Source organism: Egretta garzetta, unplaced genomic scaffold, assembly GCF_000687185.1.
Source record: "Egretta garzetta isolate BGI_Z169 unplaced genomic scaffold, ASM68718v1 scaffold87, whole genome shotgun sequence".
NCBI classification, from domain to species: Eukaryota; Metazoa; Chordata; class Aves; order Pelecaniformes; family Ardeidae; genus Egretta; species Egretta garzetta.
In genome coordinates this window covers 650,627-670,271 of record NW_009260286.1, presented here as the reverse complement: position 1 = coordinate 670,271, position 19,645 = coordinate 650,627, and the positions used below count along the sequence as shown (strand labels likewise).

The 19,645-nt window shown below is 39.8% G+C and overlaps 1 protein-coding gene across 1 annotated transcript in view; it reads left to right on the top strand.

The window, feature by feature from the left end:
• Positions 1–3,493: 3,493 nt before the first annotated feature.
• The window catches only part of MFSD2B (major facilitator superfamily domain containing 2B), a 37,435-nt gene continuing 21,283 nt past the window's right edge, over positions 3,494–19,645 (top strand). The window contains exons 1-6 of the mRNA XM_035897919.1: positions 3,494–3,699; positions 5,089–5,205; positions 8,998–9,122; positions 12,928–13,051; positions 15,256–15,334; positions 19,316–19,485. Of these exons, the coding sequence (XP_035753812.1) occupies positions 3,586–3,699; positions 5,089–5,205; positions 8,998–9,122; positions 12,928–13,051; positions 15,256–15,334; positions 19,316–19,485 (729 nt within the window). The 5' untranslated portion in view covers positions 3,494–3,585. The remainder of the gene's footprint in view (positions 3,700–5,088; positions 5,206–8,997; positions 9,123–12,927; positions 13,052–15,255; positions 15,335–19,315; positions 19,486–19,645) is intronic.

Here is a 19,645-nt window from a genome sequence, read left to right as displayed (position 1 = left end):
GCGGGCGGGCGGGAGGGAGGGGGTTCGCTCTCCTCAGGGAGCCTCATCAACTCCTGACTTCCAGACGAGTGGTTGCGAGTGATAGAGTATCTAAATGCCTCCTCTTCAGACTCGGTGCTTGCCGAAATAGGGGTGGAGAGGGCGGTAAGACGGTGAGTGAGGATTCCCCTTGCTCCCTGGCTCTTGAGGGGGCATCTGGTAAAACTGGGAAGGGGCAGCTTCCAAACAGAGGGGTCAAGGTGAAGAGCATTCGAGCCATAGAGCTCATGGGACGCTGTGGGCGCATGCTGTTCTGGTTTGGATTTTTGCGTTCAGAAAGCATCTTGGTGAATTCACAGGAGAAATCTGCAGATTTTGAACAGAAATACACCGTGTTTGGCTCACAGAGCCCCTCAGCACTACATTGCTGGCGGATGGAAGAATATCCTGGGAAAGCACCATTGTAAGCTGCCTTGCTCATATGCCCTCTCCAGGTGTCTGCACCCAAGCCCCGCTCCTGTTACTACTTCTACTCAGGGGTGGGCTGACATCGCTAAGAAACCTGAAAACAGTCTTTGGGATACTTGGTATGAGGGACCTGGGACACGAGCTGTGACTGTCACACTCATGCTTTTAAAAGGCAGTTGTATGGTCACTGGCAGAACAGAAACATTACCACTATTAATTCTACATGGAGAGAAAAGCTGAGTCAAAAGCTGCTCCTCGTCAGCTACATTTTCACTGTTTCTCAGATAAACCTAGACTAGTGTTTATCTTTGAGTCACAGATTTTGCTCTTTCGTCTTACTGCTTTTAAATTACTTGGTTCAGTTCTGGACTCAACTGATAAAGAATAGCTTAGGACAAAATGTGGCTGCTTCCTGTGCCCATGTTCATGCAATATCTTCACACAGTTGGAAAGAGTTGTTTTCAATGTGCTTAAATACTTTCTAAAGAAAATAAGATGATCTGTTATAAACATTGTATTCAATTTCTGTTCTGTTGAGGAAGGGAAAATTTACAAGCAATGAAAAGTATGGTTTTAACTTACAAGAGAATTAAAAATAAAGGAACTACAGTGTATGAGATGCATTAATTTTCTATAACAGTGTTTAAACTTACTCTTCTATTTAAGGAGCCAAATCAAATCTCTCAGCTGCTTTGCTGTCTTGGTTTACCTTGAAACACAATTAACTTTGATATGATGGGGGCATGTATAAGTACAAAATTATCAAATTAATCTGAGAACAGAAAAGGATTATAAACTCACTTGCTCCTCCTTTCTTTTACCTCCCACCCCATCCTCTCACATTTCTTCTAAAGCTTGTAGAAGCAACTTGATGTTGACATTCAACTGCACCACAGGGTTCTTGAAACAAAATTTTCATTGCAAATACAAAGTATTTTGTTCCTTATTTGACCCTTGCCTACACATGCAGGTCTCTAGTGAATTTTTGGACTACTTTAAGCTTGCTGGCAAACTTACACAGGTGAAAAAGCTTTCACGGGATTTCACAGAAATCAAGCAATTTCTGTTGCTTGAGGAGGCAACACAGCAGGGAAATTCAGCCTTAAAAGAAAAACCCTGTTAGTTGCTCATAGCCAATGCACCGCTGTTGGTCATGCTGCTCTGCACAAGTGCAATGTTATCCTTCTCAAGACAGTTTCTGGTGTCATTTATTAGCAATATCATGTAAACCCAACCAAGGCTGGGGCTCTTACTCCTCTAGATCCTGTAATGGGCAGCTGCCATGTACGTCATTTCTACTTTTAACTGAAGCCCAGGAAATGATAAAGAAAGAAGTGTTTCAGCTTTACTGGTGCAGAGACATACCTTAATTTTTACCACTGTCTCGTAGGGTACTGAGGTAGAAAACAGAGTGATTACCATACAACTTCAGTTCGGAGAGTCAAAATAGATTATAGGCTGCTTCTTTTGGAAAGAGACACCAGAATGTAGAGTCTGAATGATTGTTTCTCAGCAGATGGAAACTCAGGGCCGCTCAATGAAATGACCAGGTAGTAGATCTGCAATGAAGGCAGTGGCGTTTCCTTTCACGGCAGGTGTCGTTCACATGTAGAACTGCTGTGGTGTATTATGGCATAATGTACAAATGAGTTCTGAAAGTAATTAGGAAAAAAAAAAAAAAAAGAACAGGTATTGAACCATAATGTACAAATGAGTTCTGAAAGTAATTAGGGAAAAAAAAAAAAAAGAGAGAACAGGTATTGAATAGTGATCAGGATGTAACCTCTGTTTCAGGAAGCTCATAAATTGCTGATTCCCTGCGTTTCTGTGGCTTGACCAAACAGGACACCCCTGTATGCTATATCTGTCTGACAGCTTGATTTATTCTGAAAATAACATTCATAACCAAAATTTAGTGAAAGCTTAACTACGGCTGTAACCGAAGTATTAACTTTGCTTTAAGGTCATCTGGGAGAGTGCTTCAGAAAGTAGTCAAGCAGCATCTTGGAGGTGTGTGGAATCACAGCAAGACTTTAAAAAAAAAATATATGTGTTAAGACTGTAAATTTTCTATCCATTAAACTGATGTAAAGACAGGAGTACTACCTACAGCCTGTAAGTTCAGAACTTGGTTGACTGTTTTGTGTACTGCAACTTTAATTAGACTAATTCCTAAGAACTTAACATTATTTGTGCTATAAAATGTTTTGGAATCATGTATTTTATGTAGAGGCCTTTACTTTTTCTGTGTTATCATGGCCTTAGCAATTGAAAGGATGAGGGTCAATGGTTTTAAACTGAAAGAGCGACATAAGGAAGAAATTTTTGTGATGCGGGAGGGGAGACACTGGAACCGGTTGCCTGGAGAAGTTGTGGGTGCACCATCCCTGGAAGTGTTCAAGGCCAGGTTGGACGGGGCTCTGAGCAACCTGATCTAGCGAGAGACGTCCCTGGGATTTGGATGAGATGGACTTTAAAGGTCCCTTCTCAACCCAAACCATTCTGTGATTCTGTGACAGCTACTAGGGAAAATAAGCAGGAAAGCAGCATTATGTTCTGAAAGTTTTTCTCTGCTTGTTTTGGGGGTGGAATGGGATACAGGATTTACATAGCAGTGGCTTATGTCTCCTGATTTCAGCTGGAAGTCATCTTGCCAATGCTTGGAGATGAGAAGGGAAGGTATCAAAGGAAAATAAACTTCTAAAGTAATTTCATTCCTGGGAGGAGGGAGGTGAAGCTAGAAGAAGGGAATGATTAAAAAATGAAAGTGTGATAAAGTTTAAAAGTACACAGCCCCTGAAGTAAAGCTCAAGAGGATGGGGTTGTGAGTCAAGCAAACAAGATTCTATTAGACCCCACAAATATAGTAAAGCTCACATTTAATAGGATTTATGTATGAAAAAAAGTTACTTTGTACAGCAACTACGTATATAGTCTGTTCTGTTTAAAATCTCTTACTAAATTAAATAGCATATTGTTATGATTAAGTCTACCTTGTGGCTGTTTGCCACTTTTTTTTTTTTTTCCCCTGGAAAGAAGAAAATTGCCCATATGGAGTACAAGTGAGGCCTGCTGTGGCGATACCATTTTGCAGCTTGTGCCCTGACAGTGTCCCCTTTACAAGGGCGTAGTAATGGGATGCCACCACGTCTTTCTCTGTGGAAACACAAAAAGGAAAGAGTCCTGATACTCATACTTGCTTGTTCACACCCACTCAGAAAAAAAAAAAACAGTTCAAAGGAAAATGATCAGGTGATGAAGGCTCTGTCTAGAAGTCTAAAACTTATCAAAATTGTTAGGTAGTAAAGATGATGGTAGTTAGTATATTTAAAAATGCTCAGAAATTTGTATCAGAATATTGCATCAAAATGTATCAGAATATTATCATTGTGGTGGATGCCATTACCATATCTCTCTTTTTATCCTGATCTAATGTAAGAATTAAGGGCTTCTGTAGTCAGTTCAGAAAGAGGGCAGACCCAGGATTAATATTGCTGCTCCTCTTCATGTTTCCTGGTTCCTGCTTTTTTCTGCTGACAGGGATCTTTAAAGAGAGATTGAAAGCCTGAAAGTCTAAATTCGGTTGGTTATGTTGTCCTTTTGAAAGGAATACAAGATTAATGAAGAGTAATTTTCTTCCTGTATTTTGAATTTTATGGCATGAAATTAAGTGTTAAGATTTTTTTTTTTTTAAAGGCTTTCTAGTATTCTGGAATTTCTACTATTAGAAAAAAGTGTTCTTCATCAGAATGTCTCTTTTTTCATTAGAATGTCTTCATTTTTTGTCTTTTACTGTTATGAAACTTTATTTTCTGCTTTTACCTTACTCTTATTTGGCAATTCTATTAGAGAATATTCTTGGATGCTTACAGTACTTCTCAAACATCAAAAGGCAAATGAGAGTGCACAGTTTTGCAAGATTTTTTTAACCATGCCTAGTATGACTTAGAGTCCTTCCTAAAGAGGACTTCGGCCCCCAAATCACTTTCCCTATTATGCCATCTTTCACAAAAGATAATCAAAAAGTCAAGTCAAAAGGAAGATGTGCAAAATCAAGTGACTCTGCCAGGGTCACACCAGCATTTTGTGACAAAGTAAGGAAGGAATGGAGCACAAATGTTTGGGTTCTACTTGGTCAGCATTTGACTGTGGGACTTTCCTCCTATGAATGTTGTCTAATTACTATGGTATGAGAATATATATCAATTATTATGGTCTGAAAGATTAATATAAGAAATCTTTTTTTAAGTTCTCAACCTTTAAAAAATCAAATTAAACATTCAAAGACAAAACTAAGCTTAGAAAATAGTGTAACAGTATGTGCACTTCTTTGCTTCTTCTTGTTTGTTTGTAGACTTGTTCCTTTTCAATAAGCTTGTGAGAAGGTAAGTGAGCCTCAACTCCCTCATAGGAACACTGTAATCTGGTTTTAGCGGTTGAGTTGAGGAACAAAACCATTAAAAATCAAAGGAATGAGCATCAAAACGCCTGTTGATGATGGGGGTTGAGGGCATATGGGTTTATTAGCGGAACAAATACCTGAATTTGGTGTTAACCTTAGACGTTAACCTTATGACTTCTGTAGCTTTTAACTTGTGTACCTTGTTTTTCTCATCATTTGTTCTGCTTTGTCTCGAGCAGGTTTACAGGCTCTCGATCTGCAGCAAGTTATGCTATGCAATAGGAGCTGCCCCAAATCAAGTGGCAGGGAGTGCTGCTGCTTTCTTCCTACAGATCTACCTGCTAGATATAGCCCACGTAAGTAGCAGAAGAAACCTTTACAGATCGTAGACTTACCTCAACTCTAATGTTACTAACAATGTTCCTGGAATGATAAAAGGTGAATTAGCTAATAAAGCTTTTAAATTGTCTTGTTATCATTGCCTCTAGCTGTTCAGCATCTTGGAAACTGCATAAACTTGCCCAGAAATATATTTTTTTTTTTCTTTCTTCACTAGTTTCCTTTCTATCTTGAAGTGGCCATTGTTTGCTTTTAGTTTGGGATCAATAGGAGAGCTTTTGGCACCGTAGAATTCACACACTCGCAGGCACAAGAAAAAGCAGTTCTCTGTGTCAAGAGTCAGGGAGTGTAAGATAGGAGACATCTGAAACATTAATAACACCATACTGAGGTTGTGGAGTTTTGCTCATTTGGTTTAGTTAAAAATCACTACAGTTGCATCCCATAGTCAACATAATTTCACATACATTTTTTTTTTTTGCTTTGTATAGGATAATTTCTTTGAAAAGAAAGCTGAGTTATCCTTCCTGAAGGTTCTTTGCTTCCAGTCTGTGGCTTTCTGGTGCAGAAGCAGACCTGGTAAAACAAAGCAGTAGGAGTCATCCCATTCATCTGACTTTCAGCTGCTCCAGCTAGATTTCAGGACAGCAGAGAAACAAAGAAAATCAATTTATAAGCATTTTTTTACTGTGTTGGATTGTCTTGTATGACTGCATGGTAACTAGGTGGGACAGATAAAGTATTATAGTGTAGAAAAAAGAATTTTAGGGAGAGGGGGCCAAATTGCAGGGACTGTGAGAACAGCTGTGGCTGAAACTACATGAGTGGTTTTCAGCACTGATGACTATTTTTAATTGCTGCAAATAACAGGAGGTTCTGGATCAGATATCATTATCCATTTACTGTTTAAGGTGTAGAAAGACAGGGTATCATGACAGGGGGAGTGGAGGTGTCCAAAAGATTGGGTTTATGGTTTTCCTACAAAAGTCCAATATCAGAAGCTGAGCTGTGACTTGTTTGATAAAATTGGCAACTCAATGAGACTGGCATGTAGAACTGAGATCTTGAGTGTTTTGTTGAGATCAAAGTCACACGATCTAGAAAAGGGGCCAGTTTTGGACAGCAGTGTCAAAGGTGGGAAGTGGATGGTGTGGAGCCTGTGGAGTTGGAGGTGGAACAGGTAGCTTAGAGATGCAGCAGGGAGACAGATGCAGGTCTGACTACAATTGTTTCACACTCATATCAAGGCTGGCAATACAAGCCTTTGGAGATCATGAAGCATGAACTGAATGAGAAAGACACTAATACAATTTTCCCAGGTTGCTTATAAATAGGGCAATTTCCCTACCCTCTGCTTATCACAGAAATTGAAAAATCCTGAAGCTAGGGGGGACTGTTTATTTCTTTATCTGTTTGTGTACAGTGTTCAGAAAGCTGGGGTCCCATTCCTGCATCTTTGGGCAATACCTAAATAAATGACAATAATTATTTTGTTAACAAGTTCCTACTCAAACCCAATAATTTTGCTTAATGTTTGTAATGATACACTTATGACTTCATTAAGGGACTTAATTATTTGTTGCTTGATGGCTTAGTTTGTTCTCTGAAGTAATCCTGCAGGGACAGGATTTATTTCAAGGCCTGATAAACAGCTCTGAAATCCCATGGTTTTTTCCACACATTTTCAGGGGAAAGCATGTAATTTTATAGTCACTACCTAGATCTAATTCTTGCCCACTTAGAGGGCAGAACTGGTTTAGCCCTTTGAGACACTGGGAAACTTGCTAGGTGTAATCTTTCACACGTAATCTGGATCCTTTCTAAGAAAATTACATTTGCATTCACTTTCTGTAGCTTACAGTTTTTCCTTTTGAATTCCCTGTTCCACCTAAATTACCTGTATAAACTACAGACGTATAAATGTAACTCCAAATCACCACAAATTACTAGAAAACACCGAAACCTCTAATAATAGGATCCTGGTCTTTATTCCTTTTGAGATGGGTGAATTTAGCATATTTTATCTTGTATTTTATTAACACTGAGAATTTTCTGGCATTGGTGCTAACAGGCACTGTCTAGATTTAGGGGCTAAGAAAAGGCAGCCAAGGGATGTATAAGCCCCTATGATGATGGAGACAGGGTGACTATGCAGACTCCACTCCTAACATAAGAGGGGTTTTAATTTTCCTCAAGGCTTTCTTCCACTTTTGGTTATGTAGCATCCACTTCCTTTCTGTCTATTCACATTATCTGAACAAAATACCAATGCAAAACCCACCTAATTTGAAGCTTTCTGTCTCCATGTCCCTCATCACTGTGGTATTTCAACCCCCGTATCTTTCCGACTGCCGTTTAGCTCTTGTTTTGGCCAACCTGTCTTTTGAGAAGTGACTTGTGAGCAGTTGTAGTGCAGCCCCAATGGCAAGTCTTCCTCGGGGCTGGTGGTTTTCTAGCTGTGGGAGGGTACAAGTCAGTGAAGGTGGATGAGGTGAACATCAGCAAACTGCTGTGGGACACAGCCCAGTGCTCATCCCAGCCTTGTCCTACAGTGCAGCAGTGGGATGCTTGGAGAGCCACTGTCATTATCTGTTGGAGACTACCATTCCCAATCCTTCCCTGTTGATAAGCTTTCTAGGGTGGAGTATGTGTCTTGGAGCTGGTGGTGTCAGGAAGATTGGCTGTCCCTGCAATTTCACCTAATTTGGGCTAGAATTTAACAAAAGCGCATAACATCTGCCTTTTACAAAAGTCATACAGAGATTATTGTTGCTTTCTTTCACTTCTGAGGGAATACCTATAGCAAATTCTGCAGGCAGGGGACCTGCACCAGCCAGAAGCTGCGTGATGATGCCTAGGAGCTCTGCAGAAAGACAGGAGACCAAGCTCAAGCTGGGTGTTGCATCAGCTGCATTCACCCGGCTTCCTGCTGGGTGATAGCAGGAAGAAGCATATAAGTGAAGGGGATTTGTCTGCTGTCGCTGTTTAAGCTCCATAGGCTGTTTCAGCAGTCTTGTGCTCCCTCTTTCACCCCCCACCTTTTTTAACCATTGTGTGATATGAATTCCTAAGCTCTCTACAGATATCTCTGAAAAATAACTACATTGCCTGGGATAAACCCAAGTGCTATTTCTAAATAGGCACTTAAGTATGGTCCTCCTGGGTTAACTTCAAAGGTTTTTCTTATGTAATCTGTGAACATTTTTCAAGTGAGATTTGTTGGACATGTGCTGGCAACTTTGATTTGAACAGATGTGCCTTATGCAATTCAGTTGTCACAGTTCAGTTCTGAGTGGATAAAGTCTGCTGTGCTACAACCCCTTCCACAGCCACACGCCACCAGTTGGCAGCCTTGTTGGTAATCTCAGGAGATGGAAAAAACATGAATGCATATAAACAGCTCCCTCTACTTTTTTCTAGATCAGGTTAAGATAAAGATACAGGAAAGTAGGGCTATGTGGGGAACAAAGTGAGGGGATAATTAAGGAAAGAGACTGTCAGGTTTTATGACTAAAACAAGGACTTTAGTCTACTATTTGACTATCTGACTCATTTTCCTAGTTCTCTCTTTCCTTTCATGTTTCCCCTCTAATCCCTTCTTGCATGGTGTCTGTCTCAACGTCTCATTTGTTTGCTACGGGTAACCAACAGTAATTTCTATGACAGCAGCAGACATGTTTTGTAAATGAACTATCATTATTCTTTAAAATACTGAGGGTTTTTTTGTTTTTCTGGAAAGTTGCTTTATGCTCTTTCATTGTATTGTGAAACAATGGCTCTTGTTTACAGTATTCTGTCTGTATTTTCAGATTACTCCGTTTCACGCCTCTTTGGTGCTGTCCATTGGCAAAGTCTCAGGCGCACTTACTGATCCTGTTGCTGGCTTTTTTATTAGCAAAAGTAGATGGACAAGAATTGGCCGGCTCATGCCTTGGTAAGCATAAATGTGTACGTATATTTACATATATAGATATGAATATTGTCTGTGTGTTGTCATCAAACAGTCATCTCATTGAGTTAGACTCACTTTTCTTTGCCTGTTTCCCAGACAACAGTGATTCTATTCATTCTACATATATAAAATCAAAAAGAAAAATTGTCATGCCATGGAAACACAGAAGAGATTTTCTACCACTGGAGACACAAACAAGTAAAGCCAAGACGCTGCATTGTTAACAAAACTGAAAGCTCAGATCTCAAACTTTCTTGAATCTGTGGTTGAATTTTCATCTTTGTCTAGATTCCTTTAGTTTGGCTTCACTCCTCCACAAAGTTGGAACTTGTTTCTACTTATTTCCTAGCATGCCTCACTTCTCACATCAGCCTTCGAGGAGCTCCGTTAACTTCAATTCTCTAGGCCTTTCAATTCAGTAAAGGATGTGCACATACCTGTGGAACAGATGTGACACCATGGCATTGAAGGGCTCAGCAACCAGCACCACCCTGACACTACATTACATTCTTCCTTACAGCAGTCATTCTGATCCTGCTTCTCTTACAAAATACTTAGTTAAAAAATCACCATGACTTTTATAATGAAAGAGAATGCTGCAAGGTTTTCATCGGTATTTCTGAAGGGCCAATGTGATGTTTCACTGTTGACATACTTACCCCTTTTATACACTCTAGTTAGTACACATACAAATATCTTAAGGGTGGATGTCACAAGGACGGAGCCAGACTCTTCTCAGTGGTGCCCAGCGACAGGACATGGGGCAATGGGCACAAAATGAAACATAAGAGGTTTCAGTTGAACATGAGGAAGAACTTCTTGACTTTGAGGGTGACAGAGCCCTGGAACAGGCTGCCCAGGGGGGCTGTGGAGTCTCCTTCTTTGGAGATATTCAAAGCCCGCCTGGATGATGTCCTGTGCACCCTGCTCTGGGTGAGCCTCCTTTAGCAGGGGGGTTGGACTGGATGATCTCTGGAGGTCCCTTCCAACCCTTTCCATTCTGTGATTCTGTGCTGTCCATGGGCTGTAGGGAGAGATTAGAAGAATGAATGTTACTCGTATAGGAAGGAGATTGACAGGTGTGAAGCAAGAAAATTGGAAAGGATTGATGCATGTTAGAGGACCCAAGCTTGCCTATGCCATAGGGCATTTATTTGTTGGTTTTCTTACATTTTGGAAGTTAAGGAAAGACTGAGTAGTTTGTGAAATAGTGAGTCTTTCATCACTGGTTTATCTCATGTATTGTAAGATTATTTTGAATTAATTATGAATTTTATATTAATATAACCCCAAAACTTGATTCACGACAAAAATCTAAGAGCAAATGTGGTATCCTGAGCAAGGAAGTTGAATTTTCATGGAAAATAAGCCCTATTTTTTAGCTGGTGGTTCTCTTGCTGTCATGTGGTTTTAGGGCTGCAGAAGCTTGTGGATAGCTTATATCTGATGAAGAATAGAAGGCAAGTACATGTTGGAAGAAGGCTGAGATCAGCTGCTCTTGGCCACAGTAGGAGCAGGGCCTTCAGCTCAAAGTTAAGCTTTTTGTCAAGAGCCCCATGGGAAAAGAGGAGCTTGCTGCTGTTTCTCTTTTCAGGGTTTGGTTTGTGGCCAGGTAAATGGAGTGCTTTTTAATGAGCACTGAATTGACTGAGTAACAAATATAAAAATAAAACAATGAAATTTTTATATAAGTGCCATTAGATGTATTCTGATGCCTTTTTTTTTTCAGTTCTCTGAAAATACTGCAAATACACGTGTTTAGTGTTAGTGTTAAATCGATGTTAGAATAACTCCCATCCTAGCACAAGCAAGAACTTATCAGCCCTTTGCACTGTACACCAACTACTGTACAACTTGCACTTCTTACAGGAGAAGTGCTTATCTAACCCATCCTTTAATATGCGTTCATCAACAGCTGCATTCGTTCCAGAAGGATTTTGTCTGGTTTTTTTGGTAATGGTAGTTTTTTTTCATGGGAGTTTTGCTCCTACGCTTTGGAGGTCAGACCATTCTTACAGAAAGCAAAAAATGGGTCTTCCATTAACTTAAAAATACTTCAGAATTTTGAAATTATTCTGACTTCTTAAGTATCTGGAGTGAAGCAATGGAATTGGCTCAGTCAGAAAAGCTTGCCAGCAAAGCAAGAACATTAGTAAAGGAGGTGAACATTTAACTGTAGCTCAATACTGTATTCAATATAATAAGAAGTCATCAATCACTGTTGATCTCTTTTATATAATGTGTTTAAAAGGCATAAGCAGGCACTGACTTGAAATACACAAACCTGGTCGAATATTTTGTCAAAGGAGATAATAGTAGACAATCAGATATTCAGCAACTTCAGCAAGACTCTGAAAACTCACTGACATTAATGAGGAAAGGAAAATGTGGGAAGCGGGTGGAAGGGGGGAAGAATACTAAGAGGGTTATTGCTGAAAAGTTTCTGAAAAATTGACTATGAAAATATTTTACTGTGGTGACTCTGTCTGGACACCAGTCTGGAAGAGCTCACACTTTTGGAGAAGGTAGATTCCCTGAGGTGTGTTAGGATTTTGCCCTTGTTTGTGTTTTCCATTGCTGACCAGCTGTGGATGAACTGTGGCCTGGAGGGACAGAGAATACCAGAACCTGGCACTTTCCTTGTAAATGCTCAGCTCTGAGTGATGCTGTACATCCCACAGAGCAGTGTGGGAAAGCCATTGTTTTACGAAACTATTTACCCACGTTACTCTTTTGTATTCCAGGTTTTCAGTTCACGATTGCAAAATAATCAGCTGACCCCCAATGTCAGTAGTGCTGTTGTAAAGGGATTAATCTGTTTTCTCTTTTACACGCTTGGATATTTTCTGTTGGGATCTTGGTCATCTAATTACATTGTTTAATGTCTGATTTACAAGAATATGGGAGAGCCCTGATGCTGCTGCAGCTCAGACTTTCAGGAAGTAATAGCATCTGAGCACTTCTTCCGTGTCATCGAGTTTGACAAGTGTTGTTTGCCCGAAATAATTTTTAGACTAATGTAATTAATTTCTGGTTAATGGCAATGTCTGGAATTAAAGTTTCTGTGGTTGTTTTTTTGTTTTTTTGTGGTTTTTTTTTAAGCCATCTTCCTCACCAGAAGATGATCCCCTTGTGCTTGAAGTGATAGGAGTTTTGCTGTTGACTTAAATGGAGCAAATTATCACATACCCAAGTAGATACAGACTGTATGAACTTTTGCGGTGGGCTGTCCATTATCTTTTATGCTGTTTTCAGCATTTTTAACTGTAGCAATGTATTTGCACTTGCTTGAAGTAGCAATGAAGAGGCTAAATTGAGAGGAAAACTGAAGGTATTAAAATTGGAAGAGGGAAACCTTGGTAGTAAGTAGGCTCATGTAAAAATTGCTGAAGTGTGTGAAGACATGTGACAACAGAGCTTAGTTTTCAGTGGTTCTTTCTAATAAATGTGTAGTCTGAGACATGTACTAAGGATGGCAAGATAGGTATGCTGTTACAGTGCATGTGCACAGAAATTGTGTCTGAGTGGGATATTAACTTAAGTATATCTCTTTTCCTTCAGATTTGCTGGGGTTTTTTTTCCATTTCATGGAAGTAATTGTATACATTTTATATTAATCTGTGCATTTAAAGCATGCTAACATTTAATACTTAAAAACATGGCATTCTTGTAGTTAGAAAAACTGCACATAAAATAAATTGCATTCTATTGATTATTAGCAGGAAAATTTCATGTGCTTTTCTATCATTATGTTGAGATTGTTGACATGTGTTAATCTTCTTTGCAGGATGCTGGCATGTACACCCTTCACAGTAGCATCCTATTTTTTTATGTGGTACCTTCCTCCTTTTGTATCAGGAAGAGTTGCATGGTACCTGACTTTCTACTGCCTTTTCCAAGCACTGACCACAGTAAGTAGGTTGCAGCTCACAATGTTTGCAGCAGTAACTTGCTTGTTTTCTGTCTATATTAATGCATTCAGATTTAGTAAACTGAGATTTAACAAAACTTTACATTTTATTTCAACTTCTAATGAGTTTAAGGTGTAGGCAGATGTCCTTTTATCAAACTCTGTTCTGGTTGATGGTTTCTGCAAATGCTTTCTCTGGCAAAGGACCTGTTAATTTAGACAGATTACCTCCAGTCTCTTTCATAGAATCACAGAATAGTTTAGATTGGAAAAGACCTTTAAGATTATCAAGCCCAACCGTTGCCAAGCACTGCCAAGTCCACCACTAAACCATGTCCCTAAGCACCTCGTCTACCCTTCTTTTAAATACCTCCAGGGATGGGGACTCCACCACTTCCTTGGGCAGCCCATTCCAATGCTTGACAACCCTTTGGGGGAAGAAATTTTTCCTAATGTCCAATCTAAACCTGCTGTGGTGCAACTTGAGGCCATTGCCTCTTGTCCTATCACCCATTTCCTGGGAGAAGAGACCAACACCCACCTCACTACAGCCTCCTGTTAGGCAGTTGTAGAGAGTGATAAGGTCTCCTCTCAGTCTCCTTTTTTGCAGGCTGAACAACCCCAGTTCCTTCAGCTGCTCCTCATAAGACTTGTGCTCCAGACCTAGGCAGTGCCCTAGATACTCAACTCATTCTTGTATAGATCCACAGAAACATTTGGATTCCTAATTCCAGTTAGACGTCTAACTTCTGATAACTTCTAATTTCAGGAGGAGATTAGGAGACCAAGTAGGCTTATGGCTCTAGTTCTGGGTGTTTTGACTCAAGCTAGAAGGCAATGAAAAGCCAAGGTACAAGAGCTGAAGTAGTACTGGTAGTAGTCACCATGATATTTATGCCCGGATAGAAGAGTTTGAGCACCTGATTTTTTTAACACAGCCCAGAACTTGCAGCATTTATGCAGAAGCCATAATTTCAGTGGATCCCAAAGAACTTCTCTGACGCATTCCACCACTTCCCATCGACAGGCAGGTGTTCAGCCATCTCCAGGAAAGCAGGGCTCCATCATGCGTAACGGTTACTTGGGAAGACAAACACCATCACCCTGAATGTCCCCCCTTCCTCCTTCTTCCTCCAACTTATATACTGAGCATGACATAAATGGTGTGGAATAAGGGGTGGATACTGTCTTGGGTTTGGCTGGTATAGAGTTAATTTTCTTCCTAGTAGCTGGCATAGTGCTGTTTTTTGGATTTAATATGAGAAGAATGTTGATAACTCACTGATGTTTTAGTTTTTGCTAAGTAGTGCTTCCACCAGTCAAGGACTTCTCAGCTTCTCATACTCTGCCAGGTGCACAAGAAGCTGGGAGGGGACACAGCCAGGACAGCTAACCCCAACTAACCAAAGGGATATTCCATATATATATACACACTATCCAAAAGGTGAAGACTTTAATGTTCAGTACTTATTTTCACTGAAGTAGTACGGGAGATAAGGCCTCTCCTACAGTAAAAATGGGGCTCGTTTACCCAGCATTGCAATAAATACTACCAGTGCATTGTTTCCATGAAGATTTTACAGCAAGGTATCAATTGCATACTAGAGACAGTGCTATAAAAACAAACAAGAAGTATTCCTCATCTACCTTTTTGTCAGTGCATGGACATAGCAATTGGGTGTTTCTAGCTGTTCTTAACTCAAATTAAGGAGTGTGTGGCAAAATGGTGCTGAAGACAAAGTAGTTTTCACAATTATTTCCTGGAAATGCATAGTGAGACAGATATCTGAAATATTTTGGGGATTTATACAGCCTTCTGAGTTGAATAAAGTGGAAAATTGTATTGTCTTCATTATGGCTTGGCTTCCTGTTAGTTAGCTCAAGCTAGGAACATGATAGTCTCCTAGTGCAAAGAAAACTAGATGCTTTATAGCCTAGCTATGAAGGACGTTTTCCCAAGGAAGCTGAAGGAGCACAGCATTAAGGTAAAGTTTCTTGGTAATTTATTATTTATTTCTATTATGGAAGATACTTTTTGCCTCTTATATGCTTTACAAATCAGAAAGAAAAGACAGGTCTTTGTGCTAATAAATACAGCGTTCTAAATAAGTGAATTCCAAGGTCTCATTAAACCATTTTCCTGGATGTCACAGGAATACAGCATTTACCCTCACATTTCCTAACTGATGTTCTTTCTTTGCATAGTTATTCCAAGTTCCATATTCTGCCCTCACCATGTTTCTCAGCACAGACCAGAAGGAGAGAGATTCTGCAACGGCATACCGTGAGTGTGATCTGGGCTTTCTCATGTGGATTAGGGCTGAGTTTTATTTAAAATCATTTTCTGCCTACAGGAAGTTCCTAATGGTTTGTGTCCCTAAACTTGACTTTTATATGAGATTTTTAATATCTAACGAAAAATATTTTGTCTTGTAAATGATTCCATTTTTCTAGCTAAATAGGAGACATTAATGTTTTATTGTCTCAAATTGTCTGATTAGCTATAAACTCTTTGGTTTATTGCTAGCCAGACAAAACAATCGCTCTTACCCAAGCCAGGATAGGGAATAATAGTTTCATTTAAAGGTGATTTGTAGGAGAAAAAACAGAGTGCTGATATTCTTTAACATTCAATTAAAGAAAGCCTGAAAGTAATTTTGACTATTTTCTTTTTTTTTTTTTTAGTTTGAATTTCCTTAGTTTTATGTGTTTCACGTTATAAATTCAAATCTCCAAGCCATTTTCTCTGAAAAAATTTCTAGAACTCATAGAACCAAGACAGTTAGCCCCACCAAAAGAGAAGAGTAATTTGTGTCCATGTTCACAGCAACTGAAACATCCCTTTTTATTTCATCTGTGTTTGTCTAATTCTAACATATACCAGGTAGTCTAAGGACAGATCATGCTGTAATATAACTAGCACTCTGACTGTTTTAGTTAAAAGAATGAGGGCTTCCAGACTATATCTCTGGTTCTTCAACAATCAAAACCAGACAAAGTTTTTGCTTTGGAGCAAATCGATCAGTCCAAAAAGGTGCAATGAGAATATTTTCAATATTTCCTGTACAGACATAAATTGAATGTAAGAACAGTTTCTTTCCTTCCTACTCTCTTCAGCTCTTTTCTCGTGCCTTCTTTATTATTTAACTGCTGTCTCTCACAGCCACCAGCATTAAGCAAGGTAAAGAGAAAAGAGTGTTCAAATGTCACATGAAAGACTTTCCTGTGTCTTAGCTTGCCCTTCAGTGTTGCTTCAGAATAAGCCATAATTTTTTTGTTGCAACTGTTTTCCTGGCAAGAGCCCTTTTCTTTTCCATTAGTCCTTCTAACCTTCAACATACTTGAGTATGTTGAAAACTAGACCGTAGAGGCACAATGAAATGGACCTAAGTGCTAAAAAAAATCACGTCAGAAATTCTAGATACAATATCCCCTGAGCCACCTGGTCCCTTTCCGGCCACATGGAACAGTTGTAATTTGCATTATCATCAACTATCTCAAGAGAAACTCTGGGCTAGCAGTCATAGGACAGGACTAAACAGCGGTAGATTCCAGTTGTGTTATATTCTTTGGCAGTGACTCTATTCTGAGTCATCTGGCCTAAATTCTAATAAATCCATGTACCTAGTGTTTTCTATTGTCTGGTTTTATGTCTTCAGAGGCTGTGATCCAAATAAATGTGCTTTCCTATCTGCTAGTCCCATGCAAGGCTTCACAGGCATGTGAAATTTGTGCTCATAAAAGCTGTTGAACTCCATGGCTGAGAGGTGTTACACATTTATAGCGTCATTTTATTGTTCAAAAACTGTTTAACTTTTGAGTGTACAGCTGTTCTCCTAAGCCAAGTTAGGGTGATGGAATGAACCATAGTTTTGACTTTTCAAATGTTGGTCATTTTTGTATATTTTGAAATTCTATTTATTTGGAGCCAAGTTTTCTTGTAATGGTTCTGATTATGTGAGAATGTCTTTTTTTCTCTCTCTCTTTTTTTTAACAAGTGTTTTACTTAAACACTTTTTCCTCTCTTTGGGTTTCATAAAGAATTCTTCTTGTTGATAGACTTTCTTGGATGCAGTTGGTTGTTCAGGCATTTCTTCAACTGTTTAAAGTAAAACAGCTGTGTAATATGAAGTGTGCTTTTTAAAAAAAGGTTGGGATCAGAGGATCCATTACCCTCTACTGGAGACAAGTAGAACTGCTTAATATAAATTTTGTCCTGCTCCTTACTATAAATGCGTTGTAGAAATACTGGATTCCAAAGTTGCTCTAACATAAATCCTACTTGCATTGTGGGCAAAATATAACTTCAAGGACGATCTGCTTTCTGAAAGATCAGTTTTCCCAGCTAAGGTGGAAAGTAATAAATCATAAATTCTGAGCACACAAGGACTTTGAAATCTGCCTGTTTCTCAGCTCTTGCTGCTATTTAGAAAACGATGTTTCACAATGGTTGTATATCTGTTGCCTATATTGATACTTCTGAGCTTAATTCTATGCAACTGCTTGGTAAAATGCAGATGTAGAGACCTAGATAAAGGTTGTAAATGTGTAGGTGGTATTTTGAATGAAAGGTGTGCTTCAGGTGCTTTGCCTTTGCACTGGGTAGTCAACAGCTTGGAAGCTCTGAAAGGCCCATCTGAGAGTAGTTTGTAGCCAAACACTTCAGATCAGGTTGAGGTTAGGATTTCTACCATCTGCCAGCATTTTTGTGTGCATGGACTGAACCGTAACATTGCTAGTAAGATTGCCTGTGAAGTTTGGCGAAGATTTTTATTTTACCTCCATTGGTTTAAATTAATGTTATGTGAAGCCTCAGATTTCCCATACAGAAGCATTTGGGAACATACTAACAATGGTTTAAGTCTCCTAGGGAGCCCCTCTTTCCTTTTCCTTACTTGATTTTCCATAGTAACATACAGCCCTCTTTACTGCACTGTCTGAACACCTCACAGTCCGTGTGCATTGCCCTCCCGTTAGGTGGAGAAGTACTTTTATCTCTTTACAAGGATACACAAAAAGGCATGTATTCAAGGTCACCTAGGAAGGCTGTTACAGAGCAGAGAACTTGAATAAACCTGAACCTAGGAGCTTTTGAAATACATGTCACTTCCCAGGAGAGTATGATAACCGCCAAGGCACAGCCTGCTCTGGAAGCGGCCCTTCAAATGCCCCCATGGTGCTTCTGAGGAAGGAACATGGGACTCTGTGTCTACTGAGAGAAAATAAGTAGAAAAAAAAATCCTGATATTTAAGTCAATGAGAACTGCATTCCCTCATAAACAGGGTCTTGGACCCTGTTCCTAATCTGTTCCATGTATTCAGCCCTGTGGATCTTTATGCAAAATGCATAAATAGTCTCTGGAGCTAGGACAGGGATTCTGTTTATCTGCCTGCCATGGGGATGCTGGGTATGCCCATATTGCATGCAAACAGGAGTGGTAGGCTTGAAATCCCTCAGGGTGAGAAGGGTCTGGAACCCAGCTTACTTGCCCCTTGCCTGCGATGCAGCTGTAACAACTAGCTACCTTGTTGAGTGACTTTTCAGGACTTGAAGCATGAGCTGGATGCCCATGGTCAGATCTTCGCTTTCCCAAATGGAGACTTTGGTTGGTTTTTTAGATGATCCCTTGTTCTGGTGGTACGTGGAGTGTTAGTGATCTGAATCATTCTCCGAGGCTGAGGTAGCTAGTTCTGCCTGACTGTGGCCTTAGGCAGTTAAGAACAGTATCTGCTGTTTCCAAGAGCTTTGCAGCTGTATTATTTCCAACATAAGCCTGAGGTAAGTATCATTTTATTTTACAGTTGGAGAATCTAGAGGTCTGATCAGGTAAGTGGTTTGAAAAATGTTTCACAAGTTACTGTCAAGCTTGAGATGAAAAGTCTGATGTTATGGCTCCTAGTCCTGCTTTGGAAAAATGTCATCTAAACTATAGTTCCACTCTGGTCCTTGAGAAGAAAGGTTTCTATGTTATTCCCTTGTGGTTCTTAATCTCAGCCACATCCATCAAGGAGCTTGTATAAAAGAGGCTCTTCCATGAAGGCTTCTAAAAGCTGATCAGAAAATAGATGACAAAACTCTCTTTCCTTGAAACTATTCTATTACTGACCTTCCAGTTCTGCTGTTCTTGATACTGCTTTTTTCTGCTCGTTCCCTGTAAAAGTAAATGGTTTGAGTTTTCTCTTCAGTGAGACAAATTAGCAAGCTTGCAGACAGTGGAGGTATCGAGTTCCCATCCTCAATGCGCATTTGTGCTTCCTTCTTTAGGAATGACCATGGAGGTGCTTGGGACCTTGATTGGAGCTGCACTTCAGGGGCAGATTGTGGCCAGTGCTCATGTCTCTCATCACTGCACTGTGAACCCCCCGGTAAACACAACTGACTCCTGGCATGACACTCCCAGCTTTCCAGACCCCTCAGATCCCCTGTCTCATCAAGTAAGTGTCTATGGGAGCACACTAAAATCTCTTGGGGGGACTTCTGTAATATCATATCAGATGAGCATGAACATGAATTCCTTGAAATCAGTAACGCTGGAGCTGAGACAATGACCTTGTTGTAAACAAGGCTTTCGTCTGTTGTCTTTGCAACCGCTTC